General features: G+C 55.1%; 1 protein-coding gene across 6 annotated transcripts in view; it reads right to left on the bottom strand.

The window, feature by feature from the left end:
• The window catches only part of PDGFRB (platelet derived growth factor receptor beta), a 37,555-nt gene that overhangs the window by 13,506 nt on the left and 6,596 nt on the right, over window positions 1-17,453 (bottom strand). For 2 of the 6 annotated variants that reach the window (XM_055429519.2, XM_055429520.2), the window contains 9 exons: window positions 7,764-7,809; window positions 6,340-6,663; window positions 5,548-5,814; window positions 4,707-4,834; window positions 4,420-4,591; window positions 3,631-3,823; window positions 2,827-2,942; window positions 1,669-1,792; window positions 1,039-1,250 (listed from right to left, as the gene is read on the bottom strand). In XM_055429519.2, the coding sequence (XP_055285494.2) occupies window positions 1,039-1,250; window positions 1,669-1,792; window positions 2,827-2,942; window positions 3,631-3,823; window positions 4,420-4,591; window positions 4,707-4,834; window positions 5,548-5,814; window positions 6,340-6,663; window positions 7,764-7,809 (1,582 nt within the window). Of the gene's footprint in view, window positions 1-1,038; window positions 1,251-1,668; window positions 1,793-2,826; window positions 2,943-3,630; window positions 3,824-4,419; window positions 4,592-4,706; window positions 4,835-5,513; window positions 5,815-6,339; window positions 6,664-7,763; window positions 7,810-7,953; window positions 7,977-16,458; window positions 16,583-17,453 lie in introns of those variants that run through there. The other 4 variants (XM_055429521.2, XM_055429523.2, XM_055429524.2 and 1 more) reach the window with 4 other exon arrangements.

Here is a 17,453-nt window from a genome sequence, read left to right as displayed (position 1 = left end):
TTTCAGGTATTGGCCTAAAGCTTCATTTCACCAGGATACTTTTCTGAATCCCATAGAAGGGGATGGAGCTCCTCCTCCCTCTAGGCTTTCGCCCCAGAAGCTGACCCTCACAGTGAGGTTGCCTAGTTCCTTGTCTGTGTCCTTTCTGGTCCATGGGCACTAGGAGGACAGGCAGGGCTGGGCTTTCTCCAGAGAGAAGCTGAGACCCTGTGACTATTTACTGCATGGGGAAGCAGGTGCATACATGAAGTTTATGCATACAGGTCCATGTATGCACTGGGACTGGCAGGTAGCAAAAGCACCTGCGCACCGCAGTGACTGTTCACACGGGTGAGAATTATGCATGGGTGTGTACCTGCTACCAGACATGCATGGCACAGAAAGCACACATGTAGGGGGATTGGGTTGCACACTTTTACTGAAAGGTGTGCAGCGTCTCCATGCTCACAGACATGCACTAAGCCAGTGTGCATGCTGCACAGGGGTTGTACATGAACTGTTTGCACACTTATATGGGGATTGTGTACCACATATACACACCTACAGACATACACTTGTGGGTTTACATATCTGCCCAGGGACTGGGATGCTCATGTATGTGGTTTACAAACATATACTTACTGGGTTTACACCCACAAATATGCTTGTGTACATACTTACAGACACATGCTCAAGCTTCGTGCATGTATGTGAGGATCAGACATTCTTCACTATCTGCTTTACAAATCTACACTTGGAGGGTTTACACCAATGTCCAAGGATCAGGCATGCTCAAGCGCACATATATACAATGTACGTACAAAAGGAGACTGAGTTGTTCATAGTCATGGTTTACACACATACACTCGTGGATGTACACACGTGCGCCAATGTTGTGCTGTTGTGTAAGCGCATAGGAACATACACTCGCAGCGCTCCTGAGTGCCCTGGCCCCGCCAACTCTGGCCGGCCATGGGCATACGGACACAGATCCAAGTACAGCAGGGTGGAGGTGGAGGTGAGGGGTCGTCAAGGGGCCACAGAGGATGGAGGACTCACAATGTGGCACCACGGTGACCTCCTGCACGTCGTAGCCCAGCAGGTTGTGCAGCGTGCAGCGCACGGACAGCGGCTGATCCACGTGGCGCAGGCGCAGTGTGCTCACCACCTCGAACTCCTGCTCCTCCGCCCAGTATGTCACATTCGTCTCTAGCTGGCTCTCCTCCTCGGAACTGTTCCCCAGCGGCGTGGGAGGCAGCTCCCGCGGACACCTGCCAAGAACCGGCCAGGTCGACTTCCAGGCCCTTCCCACCCTACACGGGCGGGAAAACTGAGGCCATAAGCAGGCAGCGCCACTGTGTGGTGGTGGAAGGAAGCCGGGCCTGTCCGGTTGCTTTTTCCAGCTGCCTGCTCCTCAGAGGGTTCCTCCTGTGATCTCTCAACTGACCAGCAGGGGCGCCCCTACCCTAGAATTGGGAACCCTGGATTGCAAAATCCACTCCCTTCGTTTGACCCTCAGGGTCGAGGTAGTTAGGTTATACAGAGCATCTCCAAGAAGCCACGTCTTCTAGACTATGGCTCTAGCCTGGAACAGTGTTCCCAAAGGAAGGTTCTAGACTAGATGACTTACTGAGTCCATCTAGTTAGCTGTGGGTACCCTGGGAAACTGAGGCTTGGGGGTCTGCTCACCTTTTGAGGTCACTGCAGGTAGACCAGGTGAGGTGCGGCTGGGGCATGCCCCGGCCACGACAACGAACTGTCTGCTCCCCATTGGCAGGGTGGCTCTCGCTCAGCTCCAGCACACGGACAGGCACTGCATAGAGAGGGTGCAGCCAGAGAGGTGGAGCGGTCAGAAGAGACAGTCAGTGAGCGAGGCCCTCAGGGAAGGCCTGGTCCAGAGTTTCCCTTGAGGGAGGGGGAGGGGGACTGCAGACTGCAGGTGAATATTAAATACCAGGAGTCACTGTGTGAAAACCGACGGATTCCCCTTCTGGCTATTTCAAAGGGAATGCCTGTAGGGTGCTAGTCTGTCTTTAACACCTAAGATTTTCTAATCTTCCCTTTTAACAAAAAGAGGGCAAGCCTCGGATCAGAGTCCTAGCTAGACCAGCAAGAACATGGAGCCAGGATTTAATAGCATTTTTTTTGTTTTCTCAGAGTTTATTTTAGTGGTTGCTTTATATTTATGACATGTGATGCTGATTTTCCATCTACAATGGAGAGGTTCAATTTTCAGTCAAAATAAATTTATTTTTAGGAAGTCAGCCCACAAAACATTAAGTCATTATTGTGTCATTTTTCTGCTCAAAACCGAAACTGTAGCTCTCCTCACTCCCCAGTCTGCAGGACTCTCTATTCTCCTTTCCTAGCTTTTATTGTTTTCTTTCACAGCACTTGTTACCTTCTAACCTTGTACCTGGTTTGCTGTTTTTTTTCCCCACTGTTGAATGTTTATCTTCCTCCCACTAAGATGCAAGCTCTACCATGGCAGGACCTCAAGAACCTTAAACGGACTGGCATAGTGTAGCTGCTCAATAAATATCTAATTAGTAGTATAGTATAAGTGGTGCGTGAGAAGGAAAAACATGGCACTGGGACATGAATGCCCGAGGTTTTGCAAACACCAGTCTAGTGCAATGACTTTCTTTTAAAGCTGGGGAAACCAAGGCCCAAAGAGGGGATGTGCATACAGCAGTGGTCAGTGTTGCAGCCTGGTCTAGAATCCAGCCCTCTGAGTCCTGGACTCCCTCTTCTGCTCCTCGTCTGGGTGGATGGCCAGTGTAGGAATGGAGAGAGAATAGAGGTGGGAGGGTCAGGGGAAGGAAAGCCGGGTGGAAGGCTCCTCACCATTGACCTGCAGCTGGAAGGAGAGCTGGGCTTCAGCATCCTCATGGAAGGCCCGCATGGTGTAGTAGCCAGCCTCAGCCACCTTTACCCGCACCAGTGTCAGCTCTGACACATACCTGAGGAGGATAAGCCAGGGGACCAGCTGTCAGAGATGGAAGAACTCTTACAGCCCCCACCTTTCTTGTAAAGATAAGAAAAACAAGGCCCAGGGAGTAGAAGGGGATTGCCAAGGTCACATGGGTGTCAGTAGCAGTGCCAGGACTTTTGGATCCCCACCCATAGACAGCTCCAGTGAGCCAAGAGGGAGGGTTAGGAGGACTGGGGTGGAGGGCATGGCGGAGGGGAAGCACTATCTCTGTTCCTCCACATAGTATCCCTTTCAGAAAGGCCTGACACTGCCTTATTCTAACATACAGCACCTCAGGTCGGCCTGCTAATCTCCAGCCTCAGAGCCATATTCTTGCATAGGTGGCAGTGGCCTGCCTGAAGGAAAGATGACTCTTCCCTAGTCATCCAGTCTTCTCCAGGGCTGCTTCCTGCTGGCTCCACCCATCACAAGGACAACTAAACATCTGGGTGGTCATATGACCAGCATCTGTTTTCCCCTCTAGAGAGGAAACTCTAGGAATGATGGAACTGTCTGGTTCTATTCTAGGCAGTGTCCCCAGTGCCTGGCACAGTGGCCTGGCAGGGTGCCTGTCACGAAGTAGGCTCTCAGAAAGATGGGCCTCGATAGGTCTTAAGGCTGTGGGCTGCCTGGCGGCTGCACAGTAACTATAATAGAGTGGATGGGCGGCTGCTCACCGAGTCTCAGACACATTGCGCGTGGACAGCGCGATCTCGCCGGCGCTGGAGTCACCCAGTGTTCGGTTGTCCTTGAACCACATGACAGTGGGCGGCGGGTAGGCCTCGAACACCACCTGCAGTGTCCGGCTGCGGTGGAGCTCAGCGAATTGTACAGGGTCCAGCTCTCCCAGCAGCCGCACATAGCCGTTCTCTGCAAGGGGCAGCCGTCGGGGGTGGGGCTGTGTCCTGAGCCAATGGGGCAGCACCTCCTGGGGGCGGGGCTCCTGGGGCAGGGCATCAGCTGTACACCCAAGGAGCCCGGCGTACTGGAGGCGGGGCTTCAGGCTTTAGGAACTGAACCTGAGCTTGAGGGTTCAGGTTGGGACTGGGATGGACTGGAGCAGGAACCAAACTTGAGTCTGATATTGGTTTGGGGGCAGGGTTCAAGACTGGGACTAGAGTTGCAGTGCTCTTTAGGTGTGTTCTGTCTCATGATTATAGCTGAGATGAGTTACAGCCTGCTTCAATTTGGGGATGGGGCAGCCTGGGCCTGGAATGGCAGTCGGGATTTAGAAATCGGGTTGAGGCTAGGGTTCTGGCTAGCTGGGAAGTCTAGGTTGGGATTAGGACTGCCTTTGGGGCTGATACCGTGCTTTGGTTGGGTTGATCCTGGAAATGGGGCTTTGGTTGGCACTGAGGCTTGAGCTGGATTAGAACATGGCTGGATTAGCCCATGGTACCCCCGGGCTATGACAAGGTCTGGGTCCAGCTCGGAATGAAAGCTGGGGCTAAGCTGAAGGCACTCACCAACCACGGTGACATTGATGGCCTTTTCATCACGATGGTCACTCACACTTTCTGACACATTGCAGATGTAGGTCCCTGAGTCTCCCAGCTCAGCACTGGGGATGTGCAGTATAGAACGTATGTGGGGCATTTCAAAGAGGAAGTCAGTCACCGGCTCCACCAGGCGCCCGCTCTGCAGGGACAGTTGGGGCAAGCCTTCCACATCAGAAAAGGTCCAGGAAGTCAGGCTATAAGCTGAAATATCCATCCCTGCCTGACCCTTCCTCTAACCTGTGGCCTGCCATTACCTCCATGCGTGGGTATGTCCACTCGAAGTTGACCACCTCGTTCCCGGTCACAATGCACATGATGGTGATATTCTCCCCTTGGCGGACCACAGTCTGCACTGCATTCACTGAGACATTGATGGATGACACTGGTGGAAAGAGACTGACTTAGGGCTGAGGAAGTCACCACCATCATCAGCTTAGGGATGGGGTTAGGGTCCAGAGAGGGAGGGCATGACTGGTGTGTGGAAGATTCATTCTTTCAACAAATATTTATTAAGTACCTACTATATCCCAAGTACTACTCTAGGCCCTAGGGCTTTAGCAGGAAATACAAAAGACAAAATTCCTGTCCTCATGAAACTGGCATTCTAGAATGTTTTGAAATCAAAGTACTCTCTGGGCACCTAAGTAAAAAAGAAACTTACTGACCACAACAGGAAATCTCCATCTTTTATTTAATCTTCACAATAATCCCACTAGATAAATGGTCTGTATTATCCCTATTTTACAGAGGAAGAAGCAGACTCTGAGAGATTATTTGCCTTGTGCAAAGTCACTCAGATGGGAAGTGGCAGACCTGGGATTCAAATCCCACTGGTTGAAAGCCTACGCCTTAGGCTACCACAGTATATACAGCCCAGCTCCACCACTAATGCTTCCCATGACCTTCGGCATACTTCATCCTCTTTCTGAGCCTCAGTTTTCTCATCTGTAAGACAGGGCAACACATCTGCTTTCCATAGCTGTAGTGAGAATGCAGTGAAAATGGAATTGCACACTTGATAATCTGAAAAGGTCTGTCCCTCTGTGGAGGGTCATACTTGCCTCGGCTATTCACCAGGCCAGAAAGGGGGCTCACCCTGGAGGCTGTAGACATGGTAGGCGTCAGAATCCACCTCCCTGTCCCCGATGGTGGTTTTGCAGATGTAGGTCTTGTCCTCAAAGGTACCAGAGAAGCCACGTTGAGGGTCATAGGCTATGGGCAGGGGGACATCCACCTTCTTCTCGTGTAGCATCACCACCAGCCTCGGATCCGTCACTCGGCATGGAATTGTGGTCTCAGTTATTTCCGTGAGAAAGATGAATAGCTCCTCGGGGTCGACAGGGAGGAAGCCCACAGAAGGATCTGCCAGAGGCAGGGCCAAGAATGTGAGTCAGAGGAGCTGGGTTTCTGGCTCTTCCCTGATTTGCTCTGTCACCTTGAACAAGTCTCTTCCCTCTCTGCCCCTCAGTCTACCTTCTACAGAAGAAGCATGCTCTCAGAGGTCCCTTCTAGCTTTAGCATTTGATATGGACAGCATCAGCCTGAGAAAGAAGATAAGTCACAAGCTGAAGGACAGCTGGTGCCTGGAGCTTGGAAAATGGGGAAGATGGGATGTGGAAGCCAAGGGGGTGCATATTGGAACCAGCTGAAAATGCAGCATTCTTGGGAACCAGGAATGGGGTGGGCTGGCAGACAGCAGACAAATATCTAGACCCAGGGTGGGAGTGGACATACTCCTGGACTGAGCCAGGCTGGATTCCCCGATTCATCTGCATTTCTGAGATGGCTATGTTTCACCATCTCAGTAAAGCGCTCTCTGAGCTTCCCCCAGATGCCTGCAGCTGAGAAGAGCGGTAGAGGAGTAGCGCACAGGCCAGGGATCCTCACCTGGCACAAAGATGTAAAGCCGTTTTCGCTCACTGGCCTCCAGCCCATGGGAGCCTTTGTAGCCACAGAAGTATTCTCCTGTGTCTAGTCCAGTGACATTGACCAGTGTCAGCACGCTGGAGAATGTGCCGTCTTGGGTCTCGGTCATTTCCTGTGGGGGTTTCTGGGACATCCGTTCCCACACCACTGGAGCTGGGCCCGAGCAGGTCAGAACAAAGGTGCTGGAGAGGTTGAGGACAATTTCTGGCCCCGAGGGTATGATGACCAGGCCCCAGAAGGTCTGTGGTCCCAGCAGAAACAGCAGGGGCAGCAATAGCACCTGGCCTTTGGGAGAGGAGGCATCAGACGTCAGGGCACAAGGGCAATAGCACCTCTTTCCACAGCTGACCCTGAGGAACACACCTCCCTAATCCACAGAAAACAGAGACTGGAAGCCACGGCTCTGAGAGCTGCTTGCCCAGGGTCTAGTCCCCAGGGACGCCTGGTCTCCCGCTTTCAGTGCCGAGAGAGCCCCAGCCTTGCAGTCCTTCTGCAGTACGGCATTCAGGCTGCAGGCGTGTTCTCTCAAAGACACCAGGAAATCCTTGGGAAGCAATTCCCAGGCCCCCAGTTCCTGCATTACTTCCCAGGTCACTTTCTGAGCCTCTTCCCTGCAGCTGCCCCAGCTGCCCAGGTTGTGCCCAAGGCCCAGCGATGGCCCTGCTTGGGGAGGTGGTGGCCAACACAGTCCAGAGTAGGACAGATCAGGTCAGGAAAGAGACTGAGGCCCCTGGAGGTTGAAGGGTGCTGGGGACGTTGAGTGATTGGATCTCCCTCTGCCTGCTGATGCCCTGGGGAAGGATGCTGTAGGCCTTGCGCCCAGCCTCAGCAGCTGAAAACCCTGGAGGTGAAAATAAGCACCCGTTTAGATGGGTGGGTGCTCAGCCAGTGGGTCAGTCATCCTCGGGTGAACCTTTGGCTGGTCACTGATTGCCTGGTCAGTATTGATTGCTTGAAAAAGCCCACCCAAACTTGGGAGCTCACAGCCAATGAGGGGTCCATGAATAGGAGGGGAGTCCCTCACCAGAACCAGACAGGCCAGACTGATATGAGTAAGTGCTGATAAGAGATAGAAAACCAGAGTGACTGTTAGGGAAGAGGGTGGGGACAGTTGGTGAGGGGACATGGGGTATGGGGGGCCAAACCAAGGATTTGAGCTGATGGCTCTGGACAGGCAGAGGTCCACTGAAGTTTCTGAGCTGAGGGGTGGACAGTAGAAGGAGGCCTCCACTGAGACCCACTAAAAAGGCAGGGAACTGAAGCTCAAGAGCAGAGTAGGGCCCTTGGGCTCCCAGGCCCTTGTGCTAGCATAAACCACCCTGCCAGCTCCAGGGTCCTACCTAGAGGTTCCCCAGGGCCCTCTATCCCCACCCAAACCTACGTACCTTTGAGGACAGCAGCTCGCATGGCACTCGGAAGCCGCATGGTATCCTGTGAAGTTAAACAGGAGTCAGGGCTCAGAGTAGCCAGAGGCAGTGCCACAGCCCGTCTTTGCCCTGGGTCCTGTAGAGTAAGCCCCAGCTTGAGCCACCCAGCCCCTGGATCCATTAGGCTAAAGTCAAAGACTACCCATACCCCACACCAAGAGGGCTCTCATGCCCAAGGGGCTCCTTCCCCTGAAGTGGACCAAGTCTCGAGGTGCCCGGACGCTGCTTTGGCTCTGCCTCTACTTCTCTGATGGCCTTGACTGAACCCCCGCTTCTCCTTGGGTCTTAGTTCCTCTGCACATACGGTGGGGGTGGGGTCTTGGCCTGGATGGTGTTCAGGGGCCCACCAGCTCTAACAGCCTGTCCTCCGGGTGACAGTTCCAATACCAGGCTCTTATCTGCCAGGACAAATATTTAGGAAAGTGTGATGAAAGGCCTGAGGGAGAGGGAGGGGGCAAGCCAGAACCCAGAGAACTCCCACAGTTCCCTGAGCACAACAGGAAGTGGAGGCGGCTATGGGAAGGGAAGCGGGGGAGTGGGGCTGTGGAATGGGGGGGCACCCCATGCCTGGCCCCCTTAACTCAGCCCCAAGCTGCACGGGGAGGCCTCAGCACACAGCAAGGCATCCTTGCAAACTAACGAATCCAAGTCCCCTCACCCCCAGCTTCAGTGTCCAGATGGGGAGACTGAGGCTCTAAGAGGGGAAGAAGTTTGCCCAGGGTTACACGGCAGAGCTTGTTCTGGAGGGAGAAAAAGTGGCTGCAACGATAGGGGTAGAAAGACAAAGACTCAGAGATACAGACAGGAATCACCCAGCGACGGAGGCAGAAAGAGGAGCAGGGACACCGAGGGAGACAGATCGAACTACATGGGTCTTCATCCTCTCCCTGCCCTTGGCAGCCCCATCCGAGGGTCCAAAATAACCAGCATTACCCAGGTTTGCAAAGTTCTGACCGCAGTATCAACAGGAAGGAGGCCAGAAGTGGGTGGGGGGTCCTAGGGAAAGAAATGTGGGACAGACCAGGTAATAAGGAGACAAGAAGGCCTGGTGCCTTCCCTGAGTGGCTGCCCAGCCTGGCCTGGCTCCTAAGCCCATGTCAGATTGCTCCCACTCCACCCTCCTCTCATCCCTTTTAGCGTGCAATCCAGGGCTAGGATCTGAGTTTGAGCCCCAGCAGGGCTACCTCCTGCACCATCACATTTCAGTGGCCTCCGTCTCCAGCTCTCAAAAACAGGACGATGGCAAGCGGCTCGCTTGCAGGGCTGTGTTTACACATTCATCATGGGACACAGGCAAGGGCCCTGGACTGGGGATCACTGGTCTCAGCTCTCTGCTCAGCACCCGAAGAGCTCCCTGAATAAATTCGCTCTCCTCTTCTTTCTCCCCGTCCCTGCAGACCAGCCTGCCTGAGGGCCCCCTCCCCTCTCCCAAATGCGTTAGACTCAAAGCCCAGCCATGCTGAGGCCGCATCCCCAGTGCCCCCCGCCCACCCCTCCCGCTGCAGCCCTCCAGCTGGTTGCCAGACCTCTTCCGGCAGGACGAAGCAGCGCCACGGTGGAGCCAGCAGCCCCCACAGAGGCCTATCTGCCTCTTAGTGGGTGCCTCTCTGGATCCCCCCTTCCTGCTAGAGATCTCAGCCAAAGAAAATCATTAGCAGTGGAGCCTGGGGGAAGGGGTCATTTCAGCCTCCTTGCCCGGCCCTCCCCACCTCCCTGGCTGGCCACACTGTTTATTATTCTAAAGGAGGAATTTGGTCGGCTGGCCTGGAGATGGGAGGTCATGACAACTAGGACTGGCCTGGCTCTGGAAGGCTGTGGACTAGGCCTCTGGGTGAGCAGCCCCCAACCCTGGCTTCTCTCTGCTAGGCCTGGGGCTCAGGGGGATTAGAGTCCCTGAGGCTCTGAGCTGGGAGGGGCCTTCTTGAACAGGCAGCAGAGACCTACAGACAGAGTCATGGCCCATAAAGGCAGAATCAGGCTGCAGGGAGAGGACAGGATGGGCAAAGGAGCTCAGGAAGAGTGGAGACACCTTAGAAAGAGTACAGATAACCAGGGACCTTGAACTGGCTTCTCCCTCCATGACATGAGCATTTCACATTTCACATGGTAGGCTTCAGACCTACCATGAGACTGAGTCTCCAGCCCTCTCTGGAGTCAGCTTCCCCTTCCATACAGGGAGAGGTTTGGATGGATCATCTCAGAGAGCCAGCCTTGCTCTAACACTGTCAGAGAGAAGGTTCTAGTCACTATTATTCCTGCTGGGGTGGCCTGGGGACGTGGGGTTGTTGATGAGAGGAAAGGTGACATTCCTGAGACTAGAGCAAAAAATGAGCATGGATTCAATTCCCTAACCTTTTGGTCCCAGATTTGCTGTGTATACTTTGACAAATTCTTTCCCTCTCTGGGCTTCTGTTTTTCAGGTGACTTCCAGACAAATAAACAGGTAATAAGGCCCTCTGGGGCTTCCCTGGTGGCTCAGAGGTTAAAGCATCTGCCTCCAATGCGGGAGACCCAGGTTCGATCCCTGGGTCGGGAAGATCCCCTGGAGAAGGAAACGGTAACCCACTCCAGTATTCTTGCCTGGAGAATCCCATGGACGGAGAAGCCTGGTAGGCTACAGTCCACGGGGTCGCAAAGAGTCGGACACGACTGAGCGACGGAACGGAAGGCCCTCTGGAGGTGACAGGGGAAGTGTGGTGTGGGCAACAAGCTGGTGGACTGGGAAGAACCGGACCGGGGACTGGGACCCAAACTCCTGGGCCATCCTGGATGACTCCTTGACACCTCCAGTTGTCTACCCAATGCCTGTAGACTTCTGGGCTTTCCAGAGGTTGTATGTCTCCAGCCAACCCCAGAAAGGCCCAGGTGGCTGATATAGGGAAGAGGGCTTGCCTGTGGCCACTTCTCTTCTTCAGGCGCAGGACTGCATTCCAGGGAGGAGCCACCTGGGACAAAGTGGGTGTCACAGGGAGGAGGAATCCCCTTCTTACCACACTCTCCTGCCTCAGAAGGCCCTTGGAGCACAGAGAGGGAGGGGACCCTCAAGGATCTCCCCTTTGTGAGGCGAGTGCTGTATGGGATGCTCTCATGATTCTTCCTATTTTGGCTAGGTTGGGGGTACAGAGATCCACAGATGGGATAACTGCCCAGCTCCTCACAGTGAGTCAGAAGTACCCCCTCAGTCCAGGGTATGACCTCAAGTCCAGAGGCACAAGTGTGCTTGAGGATTCCTCCTCAGAGCCTCAGCCTTGCTCATACAAGCCTCCACTCCTTTCCCACCGCCTTAATCTAAATAAATCAAATCCATCTTGGCCACATCCGCTAGCAGCAGCTTCCCTCCCTCGGGGTCCCAAGGCTCCCACGACACAGGCAGGCTGGGGAGGGGGGCCTGCACGGCTGCCAGTGGGGGAGGCGCACACACGGAGAACACGTGCACACACAGCACGTGCACACACAGCACAGGCTCCTGCCTACGCGCTCGCTCACACACTGCTCTGAAACACACCCGTGTGCAGCGGGCCCTGTGTGTGCCCAGCCCGCACGCCAGCACCAGACATGTGCACGCCCACACAGGCATGCATGCAGCTCCACCGCGCCTGGACCACCACCTCGGTGCTCTCCCACGTGCCCATGTAAGGCGCACACTTGCAGATTAAATCACACGTGTCCTTGGCACAAGCAAAGCTGTGCACAAACAACATGCATAGAGCATGTGCCCATAGGACGCCAAACTCACCTGAACACACACGCACACGTGGGCACAGACAAGCCACAAAGTCAACGTGTGCTGGGCACTTACTGCACCAGGCTCTATCCTCAGCACTTGACATAGACTGACTCACTCGCTCCTCAGACAACACTATCAGGTAGATAGATACAGGATCGCCCTGTTTTAGACGGGGAAACTGAGGCAGGGAGTGCTCATTTACTTGCCTAAGAGCACAGGGCAGACACTGAGTGAAGGCATGTGGCTCTGCCACAACTACTGTGTTTACTAGGTTTGGCTGTTCCCACGTCAGCGGGGACTGATGGAGACAGACAGGACTGAGATTTATCCAGCCCAGGGTGACAGGACGTGGTGACTGGATGTGGAGGGGCTGGAGAAAGAGGAATCCTAAATGAGCCCCACTCCTATTTCTGGCTTGAAGTACTTAGAGGGCAGGAATGTGTCTGTGCTGGAGGCACAGTGTCTTTTTCTGCGATGAGAATGAGGCAGAGGAGAAGGAGTGGGAGGTGGCCCTGAGCTGGTTTTAGGATTTGGAGGGGATGTGGGTACCTGAGGGGACAGGGGGACACTCAGTCTGGAGGCAAGGATCAGGCTGGGCAGAAACAGCAGTGAGATGGGGAAGGGAGGAAGCCCTGCTTCACAGAGGAGGGGTGCTCGAGGCCCGCAGTCTCGGGCCAGGGATGCTCTGAATAAACAAGATGCCAGAGGGAGGGGGAGGCCTGGCCTTGGGGTCACGGGGTTAGAGTCTTGGAATGTCAGAGCTCTGAGGCCCTCAGGGACCATCTATCTGATCCAACCCTCTTCCTGTGCACCACTGTGCAGACGGGGAAAACTGAGGCTTGGGGAAGGCCAGGGACCAGTGTCAGGGTTTGGACCTAGCAGGCCAGGTTCAGGGGGCCAATGGGGTGTTGTAGTTCATCTGACTGGGCAGCCCCTGCCTCCAGCCCTGGCTTTGATGTGAGGCTGGTGGTTCAAGGCCCAGGGTTTGAACAACAGTTGCTATCCACTCCCTCCCGACAGGATACTGACCCCGCCCACCACACACAGACCTTTATATCACTTTCCCGGCCTTGTTCTAACCAGACAGGGATTAGAAACAGACTCAGAGGAGGCGACTCGCTAAGTTGCTGTCAGAAGTGGGATGCAGACTAGAGTCTCCTGCCTGGTGGTCTGGTCCTCCCTCCTGCACACCACGGACACTTCACAGCCCCAGACACAAACTTCAGGGGCAGAACCCCGGCTGAGAGGAAGGGATATGGGTCCTAGCCCAGCTCTGTCACCTGCTTATACAGTCCTGCCCCTCTCTGAGTCTCAGTTTCCCCATCTGTACATGGGGTGGGCAGGGCTGTCCTGAGAACACTGCTGGGGCTGACATGGGTGACTCTCAGGACCCTACTCTGGAAGTAGCTGTGCTGAGTTGAAATGCTGGGATGGGGGTGGGGTGTTAGGGAGGGGCCCTGGCCAGGATGTTATGACTCAGCTCAAACAAGGCAGCCAGCTCCAGGCCTGGGAGTGTGTGGGGGCAAGAGGGATCTGAAGCCAAAGCCTGAGTCCTCCCGCCAGCAGCTGGGGGCAGTATGAGAGTGATGGCAGAGGGTGTGGCTCTGTGGGCTCACCCCAAGTGGGCTGAGCTGTAGGTGTGATCTTTAAGCATGGGTAGGAAACCCCATCCTGGGAGCCAGGAAGGAGAGCAGGGTCCACTGGGTTGGGAGATAGTTATGGGCAGCAGGTAGAAAGCTAGAACATGGCTGAGGTTGTGGCGCTTTCAGCTGCCCCCCTCAATCCAGTGCCCCTTCTGCTGCTGAAGGTCAGTATTCCACCCGACACACTGAACCTCCCCACAAACCTCAGGGTCACGTGGAGACCAGAGAGGGTGAGCAACCTGACCTGAGTCACACAGTGATGCCACACAATCACCCAGGCCCAGCTCTCTGCCATGCTGCTTCTAGACCCAGAGGACATTTCTGTTTTCCAGGCATCTATGAGGTCCTCCAAACAAAGCAGCAGAAGTCAGCTAAGTTGGCGCCTGGAATGGGATCCAGCTGTTCTGGAAGTCCACATGGGGTGAAAGGACAGTGCCAGTTCCATGGAACATCACTCTGATGGCCCTACCCCACCCCCTCCAGCACAAGCTTGGTGACCTCTGGCTACCCCATGGTACCACACGCTCGCATATCGCCTCTAGTTTGAGCCTTCCTGCCTGTTCTCATCCCCTGACCAGAGGAACTTTCCTTAAATCCCCACCCAACCATGTCCTTCCCTGGTGCCTCCACGGCTCTCCATCTACCCCATAAAGGCTGGCTTCTTACCCCAGCCTGTAAGAACCTTCACGCCCTGCCCTGCTGACAGACAGCTCATCACCAAAGAGGGGGCAGGATGCTGTCCTTCCAGCTCCCTGGGGGCCCAAGCGAGGCCCCCACGCTCTTGTCACTCACTCCGTTCTTCTCTCCCCAGGAGGCCTCCCCAGAGACACAATGGAAAGAAATGACCTCTTTTCTGGAAGTTCAAAATAAAAAGAAACATCTGTCTGGATCGGAGCCAGGCTGATAAAACATGGACTGATCCCTCCCAGTCCGAGCCCCCTCTCCCGCCACACACCCCTCACCCGCCACAGAGAAGCAGCAGGCGCTTGGAGGTAGGGGGAGCAGCCCTAGTTACTTGGAACAGTTCGTGGGAAAGCGCTCAGTGTGTGCCTCGCGGCCACTGGGGGCCCAGGGGAGGGGGTCTGGGTCCCCACACAGGCTGGGAACCGGCCTGAGAAGGAGGTCAGAGAGGGAGGGAGGCCCGCCACATACCCCTGTCCACCCGCCCGCCAAGCAAACGCTTCCTGCCTCCTCCGGCGCCTCACTGGCCTCCCTGCTTGTCCCCATGGCCACCCCCTGGGCCGTTGTGGCCTGGCTCTGCCCAGGCCCAGTGCATCCCTGAACCAGAGTCCTCTGGATCCCAGCTGGGCCTCAATGCCCCCTTTGAAAAGGAGCAAGGACTTAGAAGCCCTTGAAAATATGAAGAATAGCTAATTCTGATGTAGTTCCTATCACTCAATGCCTGGGCCAAGCCCTTAATGTGAATGGTCTCAGAACAATCCATGACATCGATGTTGCTTCTGCATTTTATGGACAAGGAGAACAAGGCACAGAGAGGGCAGACCCTTTGCCCAAGGTCACAGAGCTCCCCCGCGGTGGAGCCTGTGCCTGATCCCGGGTGGACTGATCCCAGAGCACACAGGCTCAACACCCGTGTGACGGCTTTTCTAAGGCAGGAGGCAAAGACGTCAAGCTTGTGCCTGACACACAGTATGAGTTCAATAAAGGAGTCAACAGGCTTGTTTGTTCACCCTCTATTTTCCAACCTCTCCACTCTTTAGCCGGGTGAAACTGAAGTTGGCAGAACAAAGAGGCAGACAGTCACATCGTCTCTCACAGAACTCTGTATTCTTAGGTGTGAGATGGGCCAGCAGTGCTCCTACTTCACCTCTCCCCCAGCCTCTCTGCAAACAAAGAGGGTGTCGAGCCTCCCAACTGCACACCTCCCATGACGGGGATCTCACCACCTCACCATGGCCCATTCCATTCTGGGACAGCTCAGGCTCCTCAGGGGCAGGCTGTTTGAAAACTTTTATTACATTTCCTCAATCTCTTTATCTCCTCTACCCATTAGTTCTGCTTCCATTCACCACTGTCAATGACCCCCTGTCCCCATAAGCAGGGCACCTTTCTTCCCGTTCATTTTTCTGATGCTCCACAATGTGAAAATAAACAAAAGCCCTTACTAATTCAGAGCCAAGCGCTCTGCTAAATGACATCACCTGGGAATTTGGTTTCATCCTGTGAGGAGGGTACAATCATTATTCCTATTCACAGAGGAAGAAACTAAGTCTCAGAGAGGTGTGGCAACTTGCTTAAGGTCACACAGCAAATTAATAAAAGCCAGTGATAAGCTGGGATTCAAACTCAGGCCCGTCTGACTGACTCCAAACACGTATTCTTAACCGCTATGTTGGACTGCCTAGCTTCTGCCCAGAAACAGGTCTGTTCGCAGAGAAGCACTTCCACATGGGCTCACCCTAACAGGGCCAAGCTTCCAGGTATCCAGGGTCCTCAGAGGTCAGAGTCCTGAGCAGGGATCTACCCCAGCTCACCCAGGAATTTGGAAGTTAAGCAAGGCAGGATCTCAGAACCTTTCTGGGACATCACTGCAGAACCTGGGGGTCAGCATCTAGACTGAGGAGAGGAGTCTTTGCTGAGGACAGCAGGGCTCTGGTCTACCACAAGCCCTGTCCCTGGCCTCAGACGGAGCATCCCGGCAGTCAGGCTAGGTGCAATGCTATGCTGCACTCAGGGTCCAGGCCTACCCCTGCTGGGGCCCCAGCACCCCCGTTCCGCTGTTCAGAGGGCCCAGGGGCCCCTGCAGCTGCAGAGTTCTAGGCCTCCACCATCCTTCGGCTGTCCTCCCTGCAACCCCGCCCCCCACCGCCCCCCAGAGCCTCATCTCCGGCCGGTGCCATGGCAACAGAGAGCGCCAGGCCCTGGCAGCCAAAGGAGCCCCCGAGAGGGGTCCCGGGCTCAGACTGGGGAGGGGGGTGCGGCAGGCGCAGACAAGCAAACCTTCTGTTCCCCTGGCTGCTGCCAGCCCGGGATCAGCCCCGGGCTGGGGTGGGGGCCGCACACAGAATGGGTTCTCAGAGCCAAGTGGGCAGGGGGCAGGCGGGCCTCGGCCGTGTGGACTGACCCACCAGCACGCGGCCTTCCCCCAGCAGCCCAGAGTCCGCGCATCGGGTGAGGCAGCTAGCTAACAAGAATCTGCCATTAATTGATGCCAATTACAGAGCATTGAGATTCCCCTCATAGCCCTCCTGCGCGGCAGAGCCAGCAGGGGGGAAACTCCCACGTTTCAGTCCCCTTATTTTCCCCACGTCTGTTCTCTCACCCCTTCCTCCAGGAGCTCGCCCTGTTTCCCACTCACTGTTACTCAGCCTCCCTGCACCTCGGGTCTGCGCTCTGTAAGTCCGGGCTCGTCATTGAGTTGTCGAGGCCTTCCAATGAGTTAATACAAGTAAAATGCACAGAGCAGGGCCTGGCGCACAGCCCTCGGCCAAGTCAGTGGCCACGTGACTCTTCTTCATTCACTCACGGGAGAATAAGTCACTCACTCATTCACTCACTTGGCCTTGAGACACGGCTAGGCGAGGCTTGTCAGCAAAGGGGTCCGTGTGGGAAACGGGGTGGTGAGAAAGCCAAGAAGGGTCGCTGCTGTTGTTACTGGCGGTGTCAGCAGGCTCTGCTTGGGCGGGGTGGGGTCTCCCCCTCCAGGACCAGAACCCAAGGCTAACGACTCCCACTCCACCGTTTGCCAACCTCCTTTTTGTCTTAGTCCCTTCGTTTGACTTTTCACAAATGAGAAAGCCCACCTGACAATCTGGGGGATATCTTCAAGTTCCTCATATAGGATTAGGCTTACAGTAGGTGCCCAATATGGATTCCCCAGGTGGCGCTAGTGATAAAGGACCCGCCTGTTGATGCAGGAGACATAGAGATGCGGGTTCGATCCCTGAGTCGGGAAGATCCCCTGGAGGAGGGCATGGCAACCCACTCTGGCATTCTGGCCTGGAGAATCCCATGGACAGAGGAGCCCGGCGGGCTATGGTCCACAGGGTCACAAAGAGTCAGACACGACTGAAGTGACTTAGCATGCACACAGGTGCTCAATAGATGCTTACTCAGCTTGAGAGCTCAAATGTCTGTGGAAGGTCAACTCTCTGGTCCTCAGCTGCCCTGTAATAACTCAGGACTCCCTGGGCTGGGAAACTGGGATAGAAGGCAATGGTGACCCTTTCTATCTAGGGAGGTGATGGTTCGGGGTGATGAGGGGGGTGAACAGACATATGGGACTCTGATGCCAGGGGCTGGTGCCTGATGCCTCCC

This window comes from Moschus berezovskii, chromosome 8, assembly GCF_049115385.1.
Source record: "Moschus berezovskii isolate FMDL1 chromosome 8, NW_MosBer_1.0, whole genome shotgun sequence".
Classification (NCBI taxonomy): Eukaryota; Metazoa; Chordata; class Mammalia; order Artiodactyla; family Moschidae; genus Moschus; species Moschus berezovskii.
Note: the sequence above shows the minus strand (reverse complement) of the source record. Positions and strands in the feature narration are given on the sequence as shown.